Source organism: Pteropus alecto, unplaced genomic scaffold (genome assembly GCF_000325575.1).
Source record: "Pteropus alecto unplaced genomic scaffold, ASM32557v1 scaffold81, whole genome shotgun sequence".
Lineage (NCBI taxonomy): Eukaryota > Metazoa > Chordata > Mammalia > Chiroptera > Pteropodidae > Pteropus > Pteropus alecto.
Window position 1 is genome coordinate 16,466,667 of NW_006433378.1, and position 20,892 is coordinate 16,487,558.

Below are 20,892 nucleotides of genomic sequence, written 5' to 3' on the forward strand. Positions count from 1 at the left end.
CTTTCCCTGGTAGCATTTGTATTTTAGAGACATATAGGAAGTGATTTAGATTATTTTTAAACATGGTCATTGAGCTGGACTATAGAATGATATCCATAACACAAAGAGATACATATCAAAGATTGAATTAGAAATTTCAGTTCCTAGTTCTGCTACTTTGTTGTTTAAATCTTAATAATGTCTATTCGTAAGGTATATGAATGTCTAATCACTATGTTGTACACCTGAAACTAGTGTAATATTGTATGTCAACTATAATTGAAAAAAAATAAAAAATATTTTAAAAAGTCTAGCACACCAGATCACTCCGAATATTGAATTTTATAGAATAAAAAAAGTATGTATAAGCACTTTTTAAAATAAAAATTTTATATAAAATATGGGAATGATGAGATCAACATCATCATCATCATCATCACCATATAACTAACTATAAGATCACATTACCCACAATACTCACCATAATATTAGCTTTTATTTGGGAGATAATACCCTATGACACTAGATTGCATACTAGCTGAATTAAGGATATAAACTATCATTTACCAGTTGGACTTGTGAGAATGTGTTGTCTGTGGTTGGGACCCTACTAGATTCATGGGTTTCACTTTGGAAATTTCTTTCTTTTTTGGTGGGGTGGGGCAAGGCAACCCTTGGTTGACCTCACAGATTACAAGGAATTTATCAGCTTACAATCCCTTATTTTTTTTATTTTTTACGCCTACAGCACCTGGTCTTCCTAGGTGGTCTCCCATCCAAGTACTAACAAGGCCTGACCCTGCTTAGCTTCCGAGATCAGACGGGATCGGACTTGTTCAGGGTAGCATGGCCGTAGACTGATGCTTTGGGAAATTCTTAAAGGGCAAAACCACAATATGGAATATGGAAGAGACGTAGAATGGTTTGGCTTGATTTTTCTTATTTTGATACTTTAAAACTTACGTGTTATGAATTGTGTAAAACCGTCACCAAACTTGAGGCCAGTTTTCTTTAATATTGCATCCCATTCAAACAGTTAAAAATGGCCTTTTGTGCTATTTTAATTATCCTATCTGTTTTAATCTTCCAGATCATAAGGCCTATGGAGTCTCTGCCCCAAAAGACCATAAAGTAGTCACAGCAATAGAATATCAAGGTAGAGTACCTTATTGATTCTCATAGACTGTGTTGTTTAAATGATCATGAGTATGACACATACGATGTTATTTTTCTATTTATCCGGACGCTCTGCCTCACCTCACACCAATTCTTCTGCCTAAAATGCTGCTGCTTGTCATTTCCACCTTGAGAACTCTTTCTCTAAGCCCTCAGTAGAAAGTTTGGATGAAAGACTTGATATACAAAAAAATGGTCTCTTATTAAGTAAATTATCTGCAATGAAGCAAATCTAATTTGCGAAACTGGGAGACGAAGACCTCGCAAACTTTCCAGCCGGCTAGACATGGTAAATGGAAATTAACATTGCAAACCCCACTCTATTTAATGTATTTTAAGATGACATTAATATAACTTATTTTGGGGTGCCATTTTGTTATTTATTTTGGCTTCTTAAAATATTTATAAGGAGGAATTGGTATTTAATGAATGTAAAATTTCAGTTTTGCAAGATGAAAAAGTTCTGGAGATTGGTTGCCCAACAATGTGAGTGAACATACTTAACACTACTGAACTATGCAGTTAAAAATCATTAAGGTGATAAGTTTTAAGTATATTACTGCAATTTAAAAAAAAACATTAAGACTAATAAACAAGGAAAAAATTTATAAGGGCTTTTATAAATTTACTTCAAATATTGTATCAAATAGTTTTCCAAAGGATCTTTTATCTAGAACACAATAATACTAGGCACATAGGAATTTGACTATTTCTTAAATGTGATGCTTGTTTAGGCCAGAGATTGTAAACTTTTAAGAAACAATTCCTGAATGTCTGATCTTTCTTCTTCAGGTAATGTCTTAGGTTCTTGAAGTTGGAGTGAGATAGGTTTGAAGGAAAAAGACAAAGATTAAAGAATAGGGCTGCGGTGGGGAAGAATTAAATGAATTAGTATTTAACCAGTGTTTACAATAGTGCCTAGCACATATAGTGTTACATTGTCTTATTCATTAAAAATATGCTATAATAAGAGTCAGCCCGTCATTTAAAAATGATAAATCACTCAATAATAAATTATCAAATAATTATTTAGGTTAATCAAGTTCTTTTAAGACCTGATATTTTACATGATCAAGATAATAAAACACTCTTTATCCTGATATAGTTTTAAATTGGAAGAAATGGGAAGAGGAAATTAATGATAAGGAGTAATTTGGGACTATGAGCATGCTTATAGGAAAGATAAATAGGGCTGGACAAGATGCCAAAGAGACTGGAAAGGCCAAACAAGTGAGCACAGTGAGAGGAAAAGATGCGTCAGGATGTCCATTAGGGACACAGAAAGTGAAGTTAATTTCTCTTACTGTTCACTTTCCTGGAAGTTCTTTCTGTTGGGTCCGACTAGATACCATGGACATACATCACTGCTCCGCCCCCACTCCTCCCCCCGAAGCCTTATGCTTTGATACTGAATTAGGATGCCAAAATTATATTCTTCAGTCTTACATTAATTACTTTAAAAAAAATTATTGTGGTGAAATTCTCATAACATAAAACCTACCATGTAGTGAACAATTCAGTAGTATTTAGTACATTCACAATGTTGTGCAACTACCATCTCTGTCTAGTTCCAAAACATGTCTATCACTCCAGACCAAAACGCAGTACCATTTACATTACTTTTCAATGTGTGTTTTGTTTTTAATATAGAAAGTCCTTGTATAATTTATTGCAATCAAATGTTACTCATGCTTATTCCCAAATAAGCCTTTTTTGGTGTTTGTTTTATCTCTGCTTCTTTTATTAAGATTTACATTTTGGTTCTATTTTATATGTACTCCAATCACCCCAACTTGGCTCACTAGCAAACAAAAATAAATTTCTATCTCCTTCCATTTTAGTTTTAGGATATTTTATGCAGTAATTTAATTTTAGTTAAAGTCCAAAATATTTTATGATTTGCGTATGTGTGGTCCACCAATTCATTTATTTTTTTTTTTGTCTCCTGTCTCTCTGATGTTAATAAATCGTAATTAGTTCCTTCTTTTTAGTACACTGTTCTATATCACCTCCCATAGTGGTGCCAACAGCAGACTGAAATGAAGGCAGCTCTGCCAGCCTTATAAATTATATGAGCAACCTTATGCAGGGAGAGTCCAACCCCAGAGCTGTCATTCAGAGTTTCACAGAATACTTTTCTTCACAGAAGTAATTTTTGGTAATTCTTCAGAACTGCTTTGGTAGTATCAATTCTCTCCTGGCATTGTGTAAGATTTTGATGATTTTTAACTTGAGCACAGAGAATAAAATCAAAAGATAGCAGTACAGAACCCTAGAAGAATTAAAATTCACAGTGATTCTATGTGATTCCTAAATGTGACTATTTTGCTACAGGCAAAATAGCGGTTGCTAATGCTTTTTCTAAACAAAGAATTATCTTTTCTCAGTCCAAATAAAACATAATGTTGGCAATGAAATAATCATCTTAATAGAACGACTTGGTGTTTGTTTCTGTTTCAATATGCCTTATTTTGAGAAAATACGATTTATCTATTATTTTCTTTGCTGTCTCAAACAGAAGTAACATTTTAGTGCAAATTTGAATGATTTTTAGGTAAATTTGTGATGGTGTAAAATGTGGATTTTTATTATATCAAGGCAAGCTTACAAATACAACTAAGAGAAGTTACTCATGGATGAAATTAATAAGGACCATTTATGGAGCACGTACTATTTGCAAAGTACCATGTGCACCCAAGTATATAAATGCATCATCTAATTCATACAACTTTGTGAGATGCGTACCGTCATTTTTTTCATTTTACAAATGCGAATATAATGTTCCAAAAAAGTTAAGTAATTTGTGCAATATCACACACTTAGTCTATGACACAGATCTAACTTCAAAGCCTGTACTTGAAACTACTATATTATGGCAAAATAACTCCTAGCGCTAGATGCAAAATTACGCTGGCCCCACGTGTTGAACTTTGGCTAAGAGAGAGAGTCATGGCAGTTAGCTTCTAAGTACAATTGGTTCTTTATCCTCAGATATTGACCCCATGATTCCATCGGACTTACTCACAGTTCTGGTGGTCAAGGTATTGTCACCTTAGGATGTAAGAACTGGCTAATTTCTTGCTTTAGAACACTCCCAAAGAACTGTATGGTGAATTCTAAATTCTAATTCTAAGGTATTCTAATTTGAATTCTAAGGCATTCTAATTCCTTCTTTTAAGTCTGTGCTCAAATGTCACCATCTAAATGCAGTGAACCGATTACCCTCTTTTTTTATATTGCGCCCCTGTTCCCCAGCACTCTCAAACCTCCTATACTCTGACATACCCTATTTCCATATCACTCATCTCCCAACATATTATAGAGTCACTTTATGATGTTTCTTGTGTGCCTGACTCCCCCTGTAAACTGTAAGATCCGAAAGGGCAGAGATCTTTGTTTCGCTCACTGATATAGCTCAAGAACAATGCTGGACACACAGTAAGTACTAAATATATTTTGGACAAATTGCATAGAACATTTCTCCACATTTTACATCTTCAGTGTGAGTGAGGCTGGAGTAGAATCACTGTATTTAGGAAAATCATTGGTTACATTTTCGAATATAATTTCTGAAGAAGTTTTCCATAAAGCAAGGAGGACACAAATGAGGAAGAATTCACCGAGGGGTGTGTGTGTGTATGTGTATGTGTGTGTGTGTGTGTCTAGTTAAATATGTAAAACAATGTGATTATGTGAGTATAAATTTATTCCTAAAACCTAGGAGTATAGTCTAAAAATGAATGTGGGTGTGTGTTTAATTGTTGGAAACTCAACAAAATACGGGAAGGAAACCTATCTAAAACTCAAGACTCCGGAAAGTCACCACCCATTCTCCTTAATCAACAGAACAGAACTGCGTTTCCTCAGACAAGTCCCTCAGCCCACATTGGTCTTTGTAGCATAAATGTAAACACATCTGTAAAATGATGTCTCTTCGTAATGTAAAACCTGCTTTTAAAACTTTAGGCATCTTTAAAAACAACTTTAGGGGTTTTTTTCACCCCATGCCTTCTTTGTCCTACTTTCTATTTTCCATTATCTTTTATTCTATTTCTAGATTTCTAGCAATATGTATGGAACTAAAAAAAATTAGAAACTACATATAACAAAAAGAAAAATCATAATTCTATCACAGAAAAATCACCACTGAATTAACATTTTCATACATATTTATACAGGCTTTTTGTCCACACCTATTGTGTATATTTTTAATAAAACCTGGGATATTTTAAGTATTACTCTCTACCATATGACATAAATTACTGAATTCTCTTTTAAAAATGTCATTAAATCTGCTTAACATTAAAATCAGAAATTATATTTGAAAGAAGTTTTACATAATTTCTCTTCTAGTCAAAGATACTGTGCTTTTTGGTCAAACTGTATGCATTGTGGGGAAAAAAAATTTCAGAAATATGAAGTTCACACTCTGGAGAGCCTGGCTGAACTATACTTTAAAAATATTTAGAACTGGAGGTTTTCATTTGGCATCTTGAGGCAGTTGGCAGTTAGGCGCTGGGTTCCCCTGCCCCCATTCAATCATCTTGTTTGGACAGTGCAAATAGGAGTTTCCTTCAGAGGTTCCAGGAATGATATAACTAGAGTAAATTTCTTATAATAAAGTGACCTTAGTCAGCAACATTGAGGAAGTTAAGCTCGATGCCAAGATTAAATCTTTTAATAATTATCTGGATTGAAGTAAGAGGTAGGAGTCAACGATTTATTAGAAGACCATATTGGGTTTGTGTTAATGTATTCATAGAGAGGGTTATCAAAGAAGGGATCTGAGTGAGACTGTAGCATATTGAGGGAATGTTTGTGGGTTTCCATAGCATGGCCTGGGCTGTACTAAGTGCCTTTCTTAGGTACTAAGCATGAAGCACCCTCTGCTTACCTTCCTGACACTCATCACATCGGACTGGAATTACATTATCTTTTTGCCTCTTTTTTTCTGACTATAAAATCTTCAAAGACTGATACTGGAAAGAATAAGATAATAATAATTAATAATTAATCATAATTAACCACAGCTGCCATTTTAAAGTACTTACTATGCATATGTTATTATATTTGAGAACTCACAAGAATTCTATGAGATACTATCTTATTTTACAGATGGTAACTGAAGCTCAAGAACTAGGGAAAGTAGCATAGAGTCACACAATTATTATGTGGAAGAGCTATCATGCTTTCAGTTCATCTTTGGGTTAAGCCAACAAGGTACCTGTTGAGGTAATTTCTGAGTGAATGGATGAATGAATGAATGAATGAATAGAAATATAAAGAAATAACTTAAGGATGTTAAAAATTCATTCATTAAGTAAAATATAATTTCGGAGGGACAATTAGCATTAAGTAAGTATTTTTGTTGTTTCTAGAGGTTATTTTAGCCTGTAAATACCCGAAGAGGACCATTGCCTTCAGATTGGAGTGGAAGAAACTAGGGCAGAGTGTCTCCTTCGTCTACTATCAACAAGCTCTTCAAGGTAAGAAGCTGCAGACTTGATGAGGTCAGAGCAAGAAACAAACACCAAGTACAGCTCGCATCCTTTTATTTACAAATGGAACAGGACATGGCTGATTACTGAAACTATGTGTTTTTGTAAGTGTGAGGTGAAGCCAACAGTGAGTGACTGAGATGTAGAACTCAACCACAAAAACAGAGAACAGAAAACAAATGCTGGTGAATACCACTGAGACCCTGGACATTTTCTCAGTTCAGTCTTAGAGGATGCAAAATGCAATTGTTCTTACTGGCCTGGTAGATTAAATTCTCAAGAGAAAGAAAAGAGAAAGGGGAGGAGTTGGGATGGAGGACCACTGCTCAGTTATAATAACTTCAGCCTATTTCCACATATCCATCTAGGAAGTTAGGCCACCACTGAGAAGCTTAGGGAGGGTAAATACAACTATGTTTAACCATTGCATTATTTATTTATTTTTATTTGTTTTTCATTTTTTCTCTTCCCTATTTTTCCTATTGAATATGTGATGAACTTTTAATTTAATTTAATTGATAATGATGGATGAAATGCTATGATGTCTTGGATTTTCTTCAAAATAATTCATTGGTTAGAGATACAAATGAAATAAGACAGGCCATGCATCGATGACTATTAGCTGGGTACATTGAGGTTCATTTTACTGTACTAATTTTGTGTTTGTTTAAAATTTTCCATTACAAATATTTTAAAAGTTGGAAATGTAATTTAACAAATATAAACATGTTATCATTTTAAAATACTATGCATTACTTTAAGTTCAAAGTAATAAACAAGCAAACAAATGTTTAAAGTTCTTATAAAACTTCAAATATCTTTCTGGTTCTTATCTGTCAAAATAAGGCTTCAGACTTCAGGGTGCTCATAGCACAGCTGTCTTTACTTAAATTTTCTACTGTTACCATTTCTGACACCTGAAAGTTATACAGAACGCTATTTCAATTCTGTGCATATTACTATCAAAAACTAACCAAAAGAATGTTTTTAAGACCACCCTCACCTTTTCTTTCTGGCAATGTCATGTGGACCACTACACAGCACATAAACTTACTATTCCAGCTAGTTAAACTAGGCTCTCCATATCTTTGGAAGACAGGAGTATTTTTATACGCATATTAGAAGGAGGTCAGACAGGAATGAGGTTTGAATTCTTTAAAATAAAATATGGGAATGTAGAACTGAATATTCTTTTGTAAACAGGATGTTATTATTTTTTAAAAAAAAAATTGAAACAGCAGCACCCATATACAACTTTTAAGTTTTTACATTGAGTTTATTAATAGGAAAATAAATGCTTTGGTTACTGAATGAATTGACTTGAGAAAGGTAGTATACAGAAAGGAACTTGCACTATTAACATTATTGTCTTCTTTTTCTAAAAGGTGATTTTAAAGATCGAGCTGAGCTGATTGATTTCAGTATACGGATCAAAAATGTTACAAGACGTGATGCCGGGAAATATCGTTGTGAAATTAGTGCTCCGTCTGAACAAGGCCAAAACCTGGAAGAGGATACGGTCACCCTAGAAGTATTAGGTAACGGGCTTGTGTCTGTGCACTGTACTGTTCCCAGCTCAGGGTCCCAGTCCATTATGGAGACCGCCAGCATCACCTTCCCATCACCTTTCCTGCAAAGTCTGTCTCACTTCACCTCATTGGGCTGCTGAAATTTTACTATTACTAATTCAGTATCTCTTTTCATTTAAGATTGAGGTAAATCTTAATTGTCTTACATTGTACCTAGGGAGTAATTTTTCCAAGAGTCTATTTTGCAATAACTGTCAGCATATGTAGTATTTTTCCTACCACACAAAATATTATCACATGAGATAATATAAAAGCAGTAAAATGAAAATGTAGACCAGGGGAAATATTAGAAATTATTTGAGAAAGAAAGGAAATTAGCATTTATTGTGCAGCTAGTATGTGTTAGCCCTTTCACATATGTAATTTTACTTAATCTTCACAGACAACTCGATTTTCACAAGTGAGAAAATATAAGTTAAATAATTTTCCCAGAGCTCAACAGCTAGTGAGTGTTCAGAACAGGATTAGGATCCCGATGGGGTTAACTCCAAAGCCAGAATGTTTAGTTTTTGTAAGAACCACTGAGAGTCGCAGCTCGTTATGACACTTGGTGCAGGAACATGATCTTTGCTCCTTCATAGATGTCAGTATAAACTACCAAGTAAAGGACATAAAATAACTCCTCTTCCTTTTCATATGTTAGTCTAGGCTTTTTCTAAAATACTAGTGATGAGCTACTATTGAAGAAATTTAGTTCAAAAGGCCTTGCAGGAGATTCAGCTGGTGTGTTCGTTTTCTATTGCTACATAACAGACGATCACGAACTTAGCAGCCTGAAACGGCACCCATTTATTTGTTCACAATTCTGCAAATCAGAAGGCCAGCATGACGTGGCAGGGTTCCCTGCTCAGGGTTTTATGAGGCTGAAATCAAGGCATCGGCTGGTCAGGCACTGGGGGAAAATCTACTGCCAAGCTCTTTCTTGTCATCGGCAGATTTCAGTCCTTTTTCGTAGTAGAACTGAAGTCCCCATTCCCTGCTGGCTATGAGCTGGGGGACCACACTCGGCTCCTAGAGCCACCACATTCTTTGCCATGTGGCTCTCTCCATCTTAATTTCAACAAAAGAATGTCTCATCTTTCTTTGACTTTGACTCTCTCATTTTCCCTTTTGTGATCAGCCAGAGAAAACCACTTTTAAAGGTATCATTGTTTAGGGCAGTGGATTTAAGCTCCCTATCTAACGACAGTGGATTTGGAGCCTTAATTATATCTCCAAAAAATCCCTTATAGTACCTACATTAGTGTTTGATGGGATGAGAGAAAGTGTATATATACCTGGGGGACCATCTTAGAATTCTGCCAACCACTTCGAATTCTGGGTTTTCCTGGATTTGAGTCACTGTATAAAGTTTGATTTACTTTGCAAATCCTTGGGACCAGAATAACTCTAACTCAAGCATTCTTTAGTTTGGCCAATGCTATGCAGATAGGATTTTAGTTTGAGTACTAGTCTTGAAAAATATACTCAGGTTTGACTTCTTTTGAATATAGTTGGTAATAAAACATTAAAACCTTTGGTGAGGTTTGTTTCTGTTCAATTTGTTGTTATTTCATTGACAAAATTAAAATAGCATTCCCCATTGTGTAAATGAATGATTTTGCTGAATAAAGTCTTTAAAAAAATTGATGAGGAAAAAAGAAGTAGAGATTGTTTATCCAAGAGGATAAGCAATTATATTAGCTAACGTATGCTTGCTATTATAACAAAAACACTCAGTGAGTGGTTTAATGTAATAGAAGTTTCCTTCTTGTGTAAGTAAAGTCTGAATAGCTGGGACGGAGATAGTAGTGGTGGAGCTATATTACTCTGCTTTATGAAATCATTATAGACCCAACTAATATAGGTCTGACATCTTTAATGGCTTTCTGAGGTCACCATGGGTGTCGACACCTACTTGGTCATGGGAGGGGGTGGGTAGTAAATGAAGGGAGAATTACACAGGAGGCTTTTATGGCTCAGTCCTAGAAATGCCATCTATCACTTTTCCCCACATTTCATTGGCCAAAACCATGCATAGGCCCCCGTCCGGCGGCAGGAGAGCTGGCAAACGTGGTCTAGCCGTGTGCCCATGAAGAAGAGAAATGAGTCTCTTGAACAAATAGCCAGTCTCTATCACAGGTGTCCGATCAGTCCATCTTTACCTGTTAAAATCCTTGTTTAGCTTATAAATAACCAATACCGTTTGGCTTCCATCCCTCAGTGGCTCCAGCAGTTCCATCATGTGAAGTACCCAATTCTGCTCTGAGTGGAACTGTGGTGGAGCTGCGATGTCAAGACAGAGAAGGGAATCCAGCCCCTGAATACACGTGGTTTAAGGATGGCATCCGTTTGTCAGGGAATCCTAAACTTGGCTCCCAAAGCACCAACAGCTCATACACAATAAATACAAAATCTGGAACTCTGGTAAGGTCATTTCAAGCATTGGCCTAATAACTGTCTTGCATTTGGAGAAAAAAAAAAAAGTTATTGGAACTAAAATGATAGAGAATAGAAGGCTGGAACTATTGCTTGTTACGTGGCGAGAAGAGTGGGCAGCAGGAAAAATGGCGGTCTGTGCACAGAGCAGTGATTGAGAGTGGCTACAGGAGGTGGGAAGACAGTACAGAACCGAGCCGGAAAAATAGTCTGTGCACAGAGCAGTGATTGAGAGTGGCTACAGGAGGTGGGAAGACAGTACAGAACCGAGCCGAACACACAAGGATCTGCGTGTTTACCTGAGACAGACCAAGTCCAATTCATGATTCAGGGTCAGGCAGTTCACTACAGCTGCCTTCCTGGTCTAGAAAGGTACAAAGTACAGTCTCGTAGTCACAGTGTCAGGGAAATGCATAAAAACAGTCTTGGGGATGTCCTGACCCCAGTGCCAGCCACCTGAGAACAGTGACTATCTCCAACCTATGATGAGCTGTCTGTGTCATTAAACTTCTTCCATGGCTAGAAGATCAACAGTTGACACTGTGACTTGAGTATGTATTACTTTAGATTTAGTCCAGATTTTCTGATTGTTTACCCCTTAAAAATATCTAATTGAAAAACTTTTCTGGAATACTGATAGAAACCTATAAATAGCCCCCTAAGTTTAATGACGTTTAAAAATAAAAATAAGTTTACTTTTTTGTCTTGACTTTTCAGGCTAGAGGCGGAAGCAAAAAAAAAAACATTAAGCCTGAGTCGTTTTCTTTTATTTGAAGTAATATCACATGTCAGTTTTTAACTGTCTGATTTTCATTAATGCTGAATCACTACCACAACCATTATCAAAAAAATCTTAAAGGCATGTTGATAATAATTTAATGAATTTTAAAAGGAAAGTATAATGTTTCATTCCTTCAATCTACAAGCACATGATAACATTTAAAAACTAGATCTTCTGGTAAATAACAAAGTGTATTGATAAAGTGGCTAAATAATGAAGCATATTGATGGATGTGGCTATTGCTTGAAGAATGCCACGCCCTGTCCCTCTCTGTGTCAGCAGGCTCTGTCAGCAGGTCCGAGCGATTTTACACTGAGAAATTGGGTAGAAAACCTGCCGTCACACTTTCCTATATTTACTTTTCAAATTTGTTTTTTCTCGGAGCAGGTGATAAAAGCCCCAAGGCAAGTCCGAAATGGTATAGATTCACTTTCCTCCGTCAGCCTCAGTCCTTGAAATACATCTCGTGATGTCAAAGGAATGCACCAAGGCATAGCTAGGATGGGTTCTTTCCTGAGAAACGAGCAACTGACAAAGGCTCCAGTGTAAGGATGACAATGACATCCTCTCAATTACCCGTTATGATGTGCTGGAAGATCATTGTTTTCATCTAACTTATTGTGTATAAATAGCTTTGGCCTTGAACTCATGGTGGATATTTTAAAAATATTCCGGCTTTTGGAGGAGTGAGAGAGGATTCCATAAAGTTAAAATAAATGAGGAAAAGCTTTAATCCCGATATATGGAAGTATACAGAAAGGGGAAGTATGTGAGTAGCGGGTAAAAAAGAGTGAGAGAGGAAAAGGAGTTCATAAATCAAAACTTTGGCTATTTTTAGGAACATGTGTTGCAGGAGGATCACAGGTAGTGAGAAGGTTCTCCTTAGAGATTCTTGGCTCTCATGAATGGGGTCATCAGTGACCACTGTGCTATTAGAGTCTGACAGGAGGGTACTGAAGTGATGGTTCTGAGCACCCCTCTTACCTGGCAGGGTCCTGGAAGGGTGTCTTAGGGTGTTAGGACCCACTGCATTCATTCTCTTTTTCCCTCTCTCTCCCTTCCTGTCTTCCTGCCTTCCCTTCTTCCTTTCAGTCTTCTTTTCTGTGTTTCTACCTCCCTCCCTTCCTAACTTCCTTCCTTCCAGAACTTTCCCAAGGGGATAAAGCTACTAACAAGTATGAAGCCTATTATATCAGTCTCACCTTTCCGTTGCTTCAGCAGGGCATAGAAGGAGCAAGAGTTGGACTTAATGTTTTCAAAATTTTCAAAAATTCTATGACCAATAGAATTTATAATTCCATAAGCTACATCAATTACGATTTCCTAGGCATTACATTACTTCCTGGTAATTATTTGCCTCTTTAGAGGAAGGGTTAATGTTTGCTGCTCCAGTGAACTCACTTCACTTCCAAATGGCATTTCGTAGGAGAATTAGAAATACCTAGAATACTTAATAGTACAATGTGTTATCAGCTTTCTAAAATACCCACTGCCTTCTTAACTGTACTACGTTCACAGTATCACACACAAAAAAGACACTTCTCAATAAGTCTTTTTCTGTCAAATAAAAAAAGCAGACCCAGCTGTCTACTCCTTGAAGGCATGGAAGATTTTTGAATTCATAGTAAAGATATACAGTCTAAGTCATTGAAAAGGAAAGACCAACTTAATGCTAAAATTCAAGAGACATGGTTATTTTAGGAGACTACTTGTAGATTTATTGCTTAAAAAATTCATTTTTTTTTCCTCCTCCGCAAATAGCAATTTAACACAGTTTCAAAACTGGACAGTGGAGAATATTCCTGTGAAGCCCGTAATTCTGTTGGATATCGCCGGTGTCCTGGGAAACAAATGCAAGTAGGTAAGCATGAAATACCGGGAGAAACAAATGGTTTGCAATTAGGATGCACAGGTTTACAGCTGGAAGGGGTGAGGGGTAGGAAAGTGCTGAGTGATTGGAAGGATAAACTGGAAGGAATGTTTAAAACTAGCTTGACAGAAAGTGCTGCAAAGAGCAAAGACGCTTTTTAAATCTATCTCCCAAACAAGTATAATACTTCACAAAGTTTTGAATTTTTCAAATTATTGTTTTGAAACTATGCTCATCTGAGTGATCTTTCAAACAAAAGTAAGAGTCTCATAAATTACTCAGGGTCAAGGACTCCGTATGGGAGTTTGGATTCCAGCTCTGTCACTTACCAGCTACATACTCTTGGGCAAATTGTTTGACCTCTGTGCCTCAGTCTCCCCAAAATGGAAGTAGTAATATACCATCCTCATAGAGTTGTTACGAAGATGAAAATAATCTTCATAGTGAACAGTGTTGGCATACTGTGACCACTACATAAGTGTTGACTATTTTACTTGCTATCAGGTTATTATTGTTAATTTTGTTGATCCCTTGAGATACTATGCTTACACTTATTGCAGAATTTCTTCTCAAAAAAGACATGTTGACTATCTTTATAGATTTAGGTTGTTATAAAAGGTTGCTGCCATATATTATGTTATACAAAATAAGCTTCTTAGAAACCAATAAAATTGGTGCTCAAGAATATTTTCAGATTATGTGAGTTCAGAGCAAACTTCTTTTTCATTTTATTGTTAATAATTTTGTTTAATTTTTCCTTGCACGAAAGCCATGTGTTTTGGAAATGGTTCTGTAAGAGAGAGAGATGAGTTGAGATGGTACCCAGGGGGCTAACGGTCACTCAGGAGGGCTGTACCCTGAAGTCGAATTCTGAGAGCTCCCCTTGGTTGAGGAGCTTGTCCTCAGTTTGGTGGGGTCAGAAATTCATTTTTTCAATGTGCTTAGAGGTATGCAGATATGTGTGCAGTAATATGTATTATTTATGCACAGTTAAATGCTTAGTGTTACTTTTAAAGAAAATATAATCTTACTAGACCTCAAGATATCCTAAAATATAAAGTATTCAATAACATATTCTAATTTCTACAAGTAATTTCAAATTTCTGTTTTTTTTTAAATTCTGGGATACATGCTATCTACCAAATTCATTCAAGTGTTGACAGTTATAGTCAAACATAAGCATTTGATTAAATTATCAGAAACTATCTCAATGATGCTCTGGAGTTATTAGAAGAATTCATCAGAACCTGTTTAAAGATTAACACATTAATCCAGCGTTTTCCTGACTTCATTTATTCACATACTATCCTCGTGGTTTTTACCATAACCTTGTATCCCCTCATTATTATTATCAATTATTTTTCTCTAAACGGCCATGTTTAATTTTAAGGCCTAATTTAGCATCATCTTAAGAAATACTATCTGTGATGTCATGGTTTTGACATTTTAGTTAACATGCATTTTTCCTAGCACACAGTAAATAAATATATAACAAGTAAAATTTATAGTTTCTGTTTTGCTAATAGTACTACTTTAAATATGATTTCTACAAGTCTAGCCTTTCTGGGCATAGGTTAGCTTAAAAGTTAAAATTAGTTTGTTTAATGCTCATCCATTGATCCTAGGTGTTTAATGCCTTTGCTTTGGAATTTACACTTTTTGAAATACATAAGAATTGATGAAATCTCATGTTCAATTTTCTTTGTGAATTATCACTAATAACTTGTAACCAAAAGCAGAATCTGTTAAGTGTCCTAAAGAAGTTCTTTTTGAAGTATAGAAAGAAAGTAGACCATGGGTTTGCTAATGATCACAAGAAGGCCCCACTCACGCATGGCATTTTAGCAGTTTGATTCTTTTCCTTTTTGTTAAAATAGGGGTGCCTTCTTTTTACAGTAACATTTCTTTTTTTTTAAAGAAAGAATGCAAAGTATTTTTACACATGTTGTTACATTTCCTCTTCCTATGTGACTTGGTCACTATCTAACAGTAAATGACAAATGGGATGAAACAACTTACCTCTAACTTACAAGTCTCTAGCTTCCATTCGCTGAAGAAAAGAAAAGAAAATTTATATCATGACTTAGCACTTACATGGAAGGAGTTTTTTTGTTTTTTTTTTGTTTGTTTGTTTTTTGGCTAGATATAGCCTTTAGGTTGAATCCTTCATAAATGTCAAATTCATTGACAAAGTACAGGATGGGTTTTTTGTCATAAAATGGCCTTTAGGTTGAACCCTTCATAAATGTCAAATTCATTGAGTACTACAAAGAAAATAGGTACAGTTTGGTTCTCAGGAGTTTCATTTAGTTATTAATTTAATTTGCCTTAGATTGTGATTATTGTGAATTTTTTTCCCTCTCTGCTATTTTTTATGCAAGTAAATAAACAGCTGATCTCGTTGACCTTCCAATGCTCAAGCAAATGTGAACTGAGATTATACCAAGCAATAGTCAATGTTTTCTGCTCTGGTCAAATTACTTAGCCTTTCAAAAAATTTGTTGTGTTTTCTTTAAAAAAAAAAATCAGTTAATATTTCAAATTTTTTAGGAAAAAATTTGGAGACCAAAAGTTTTTATGAAAAGCAGACTCACATGATGTTTCTAAAAGTATCTTTTCCTCAATACACAGTGCTTTAAAATATGTAAAACTACTGTTGAGAAAGATAATACCTAATATTTTCTCCAAATTATGTAGTAATATGCTAATTAGTACTTGCTTTTAAAAACGAGGTTCCTTTGAGGAATTGCTCCTTTAAAAAGCACAGGTAACTAACATGTTAATCAATACATAGGAAGTATCTAAATGACAGAAGAGTGTGGCTTATGAAATCCTTATGGACAAGATTGAGAAATGTGATCCAAATTAAATATTTACATGGATTCACACATAGCTGGATCTCACACTCAGAGAATGCTAATAAATCACATGTATGAAGGGAGGTTTTAAATGTATTTAATAGCCTGTTACATAGTTCTTTCTCTAACAAAGTCATGTTCATCATTTTATTAATGACTTGAATGAAAGTGTTTTTGATGCTATTCCCAATTGCAGAAATATTAACCTTGGAAGATTAATAATCTATTTCTTGGGTAACAATCAGTATCTGAAAAACCTTCACAAGGTGGTAATATGGTAGTGATTTCAAACTTGGATCCAAAAAATCCATTTGTGTTAGGTTAGAGGAAAGATGACTTAATAGCAACAGGAAAAAACTTCAGGTAATTTAATTCATATAAAATTTAATGGAATGACAGTTTAATGATACATATGTAACAGCATATATGTACACACACAAGGCCATATAATTCAAGAAGGAAGATGTTTCTGACACTTTATTGAACAACAGTGGCATAGGCTTTCTCTGGGGTTGAATGAGTTTTCCATCATTTGTAAAATTGACACAGATAATGATATAGAAGAATTTTAAGCAAAACTTGGAGTGGGGGTCGTAGTAGAATACCTGAGCTCACTGAACTTCGAAGATCTCTTCCAGTCTGATATTTAATCCAGTGAATAATTATATCTCCAGATGAATGCAAGAGAATACTATACGTTTTATTTCTGATCCATAGAACTTTTAAAAATTTAACTTTAGTTCTGATAATATTTTCCATCAATTTTGATTCATATCCTGGAAGTGAGTGAGTTGAACAGGCTTCAAAAGCATGAAAGTATCCATGTTTATGGTATAACTGCAAATGGGAGCTTTTTTGAACTTTTTCAGTTTAATGACTACGCCTCTCCATCTATTTGACCTGAATTCATGCGTGACCTGAATTCCTGATTTTGCATTCTAGATGATCTCAACATAAGTGGCATCATAGCAGCTGTAGTAGCTGTGGCCTTAGTGATTTCCATTTGTGGCTTTGGTGTGTGCTATGCTCAGAGGAAAGGCTACTTTTCAAGTAAGTGACTTTCACCTTTCTTTGCTAGACAACTTCTTGTGGAAATAGAGTTTTTTTTCATGAGATATCGTTTCTCTTAAGATGTTCTAACAAACTCTGGAGAATATTTTTCATTGCTTTTTTCTGCGGTAGGAAATATCCAAGATGACACACAGGTGACTCAAGCACCTTAACATATAGGGAAGAAAGGCAGAGCTGCCTCAGCCTTGTATTCCAGAGGATACCACAGAGTATGAGAGAGGTACCCTGGAGAGGCATAGTGCAGCAATACTGAGAGATAGTCAACACACGTGGATCTTTATAGTACATGTACATGTATTTAAGATCCTTTTAAGTTTGGAATTCTATATCTCAAATGATAAATTGATTTCTAGTTTTATGATAAGAAATTTCATTGAAATAAATCAGTGAAATGTTTTATCAGTGTAAAACAGTGGAATGTGGAATTTAGCACAACTGTATTTAGAAGATAATTGTTCAATGGAAAGTAGATACCTATTATATTAACGTTGCTGCTGAACAAGGTTTTTAGTTCTTTAGGTTTAGATTTCTTGTTACTCTAAACCTATGTTTGGTGATAAGTTTGATGTAAATGAGTGAGACTTAAAAATAATCTGTTTTATTGTCTTAATGCATGTCTTTTCTCCCAGTCTTTAAAATTATCTGAAAGTTCAAAAGCTGCAGAACTCTATCAAGTCCGTTGGGAATAATGCATAAAGTAGAATTTGTTAATGGAATAAAACAATATTAAATAAATTTACGACAAGTTTTAGACCTGCTGTTTTACAGTGAACACTGATTTTGGAATTTAGGTTTAAAAATTTTTTTATACTAAAATAAAACTTAAATTTAAAAGAGGTTTCTAATAATACCTACGATTAAATATTAAGTGTCATAAAATGTTTTCATGAACATGGTTTCAAAGATATTCCCTATAATTAAAGATAATGGCTCTGTGAATTAGTAATGGTTGTTATTTTGTATGGCTCGCCAATCTAGTTCAGGGTAATTTTATGAACGGAATCTGGTTGAGTCCCCCTGCTGGTCATAAGTGAAAGTACAGACAGATAAGATTGTTCAAAATTCTTATCATCTTTATTATCTCTACTTGCAAAGAATATATGAGCATTTTTACTGAAAACTTGGTAAATGAATTTTTCTTAAAATACTGAAATAAAGGTTGAATAGTAGTTCATTAGCTAAAATGTTACTTCCATTTTCATCTGGTAGAAAAATCTATCTAAGAGAACCATTTTCATAAGCTTGCATTTTGGGCGGGGGTTGGCAAACTACAACCTGTGGACCAAATCCAGCCTCCCACCTGTTTTTTATGACACATGAGCTAAGAATGGTTTCTACAAATGAACATTTGCAATCTATTAGGTAGTAGGGAATACTAACTTTGAACCCCAATTAACAGAAATGTTATCTTCTAGCCAGATAATTCCATTCTAATTAGTAGACCTATACTATAAGACTTAGATTATTATTATATTTTTTATTTTATCAATAAAACTTATTTGGAAGTTTGTTTTCTCTCTTGTTATATAATAAACTACATAGTATCCTCAATTTTTCCTCTTGACTCACAAAACCTAAAAGATTTCCCATGTGGCCCTTTATAGAAAAAGTTTGCCAACCTTTGATTTAGAAGGTAGAAATGTCAGCAAGTGAGAACCAAGATTGAGAACCAAGAAATTAAGCTTAACTCTGTTTTTATATGACTCTATATCTTTCAATATTAACTCTTGCATTAATGATATATACTTATTCTTTTGTAGAAGAAACCTCCTTCCAGTAAGTATACTTTTTTTAAATGCATGCCTTTTTTCCATAGCAACTAATTCTCTGTTCATCATCTGTTTAAAGTCAAAAGTGGGAAGCTGAGTTATTTGTGAAGGTTTTCAATCATGTGGGAAGTGACTAAATTTCATCAAGAATTACATCCCACCTCATGCCTGCCTATTTGTCAATGATATTTAATTATCTAGGAGAGAAATATAGTCACTAATTTGACTTTGTAGGCATTTCCATAGTACTACTTTGAAAAATATATTTGCTGTAATTGGCTAAAATGAAATCTTTCAAATAAAATGTTGCTTAAGTCATTTTTACGTTGATTAAACACCGATTCTGTGCCCAGCAGTGTCCTAGAGACTAGCGATACAGCAGTGAAGAAAACAGGTCAAAAATCTTTCTGCTTTATGAAGCTTACATTCTAGTGGAGACAGGTGGAAGGTAAACAAATACGTAAACTCCACAGTATGTCAGATTGTGATAAGTATAATGGAGAGAAATAAAGCAAGTAAGAGAAGAGAGAATGCATGGGGTAGGAGTGGAGGTTCTCCTTGTAAATGGGGTGGTTGGGGAGGGCCTCACTGATGAGGCGATTTAGAGAAAGACCTGAAGGAGCCAAGGGAGCAAGTCATGCAGATATCCATGAGACGAGTTTTCAAGCCGAGAGGAGAGAACAGGTGGAGAGGTCTTGAGGCCAGGCATTGCCAAAAGTATCTGAGGAACATCAAAGGGACCAGTGTGGCTGGGACAGAGTGAGGACAGCAGAGGAGAAGATGAATGCACGAAAACGGCAGGGGCCAGAGTAAATGGAGCCCCTTCTAGGCAGTTGTGAGGAGTTGGGCTTTGGTTCTGAGTAAGATGGGAAGTCATTGGAGGACTTCGAGCAGAAAAGCAGCAGCATCTTACTTAATTCTAGAAGCTCACACTGGCTGCTCTGTTGAGAATAAACTATAAGGTGAAAACGGGTGAGGAAGCAGGAAGACCAGTTAGGAGGCCGGCCACTCAGTGATCTAGACAAGAGAAAATGGCAACTGGTTCCAAAGCTGTGGTATTAGAGATGTTGAGAAGTGATAGGATTCTCAATGTTTTTAACAATTTGCTGATTGACTGAATGTGAGCTTCGAGAACAAGAGAAATCCAGGGCAGCTCCAAAGCTATGAGAAGGATGGAGTTACCATTTACTAAGTGTATAAGATTTCAGGAGAAGTAGGTTCGAGAGTGCTGGTGGGGGTAGGTGGAGAGGACTGGAGTATTTGGGAATTTTAACACCTGAGATGCCTGTTAATTAGACTTCCAAGAACGGAGAGATAGTCAGTAGGTAACTGAATGTATGAATCTGGAGTTTGGGGAAACATCTTAACTAGAGTTAGAAATTTAGGAGTCATTGATGCATGAGATCTGGATGAGATCACCAAAGTCCCTAGTTTATGTGTACTTGATTTGTGACTGTCCTTGTACATACGAAAATGGCAGACCCAACTTTGAGTTGATGGGCATTACTTTCTATTTTCAGCTGGCTTCAGATACTTTGTCATCTCCCAGGTCCTTTGAAGACTTAGCTGCCATTTATTCCTATTCCCAGACTTGCTGCTCAATGCTGGTCTTTTCTTTCCATGGAAAAGTGAAATTTGAGATTATAATCTCAAATTTTCAAACTATTAAATGTTATTAAATTGATAAATTAAAAGTTAGTAAGTCTCTGTTTTGCATGTTCCACAAAAATCTTTAAGATACTAGCCCTAGGCTACAATTAGATACACAGGACTTCACACACATTGATATTTTGTTGCGTGGCTTTCTCTGTGAATATTGTCTATAAATGTAAGAAACTCAGGACTGCTGATTTTTTTTTTTGTACCTGGCTGAGATCAATGTT

The 20,892-nt window shown here is 35.4% G+C and overlaps 1 protein-coding gene and 1 pseudogene across 1 annotated transcript in view; one reads left to right on the top strand and one right to left on the bottom strand.

Moving 5' to 3' along the window:
* The window catches only part of JAM2 (junctional adhesion molecule 2), a 51,634-nt gene that overhangs the window by 28,214 nt on the left and 2,528 nt on the right, over positions 1-20,892 (top strand). The window contains exons 2-8 of the mRNA XM_006908238.3: positions 1,070-1,135; positions 6,534-6,641; positions 8,039-8,191; positions 10,446-10,648; positions 13,203-13,302; positions 17,112-17,219; positions 19,001-19,016. Coding sequence (XP_006908300.1) covers positions 1,070-1,135; positions 6,534-6,641; positions 8,039-8,191; positions 10,446-10,648; positions 13,203-13,302; positions 17,112-17,219; positions 19,001-19,016 — 754 coding nt within the window. The remainder of the gene's footprint in view (positions 1-1,069; positions 1,136-6,533; positions 6,642-8,038; positions 8,192-10,445; positions 10,649-13,202; positions 13,303-17,111; positions 17,220-19,000; positions 19,017-20,892) is intronic.
* On the bottom strand, positions 719-837 carry LOC112476861 (annotated as a pseudogene).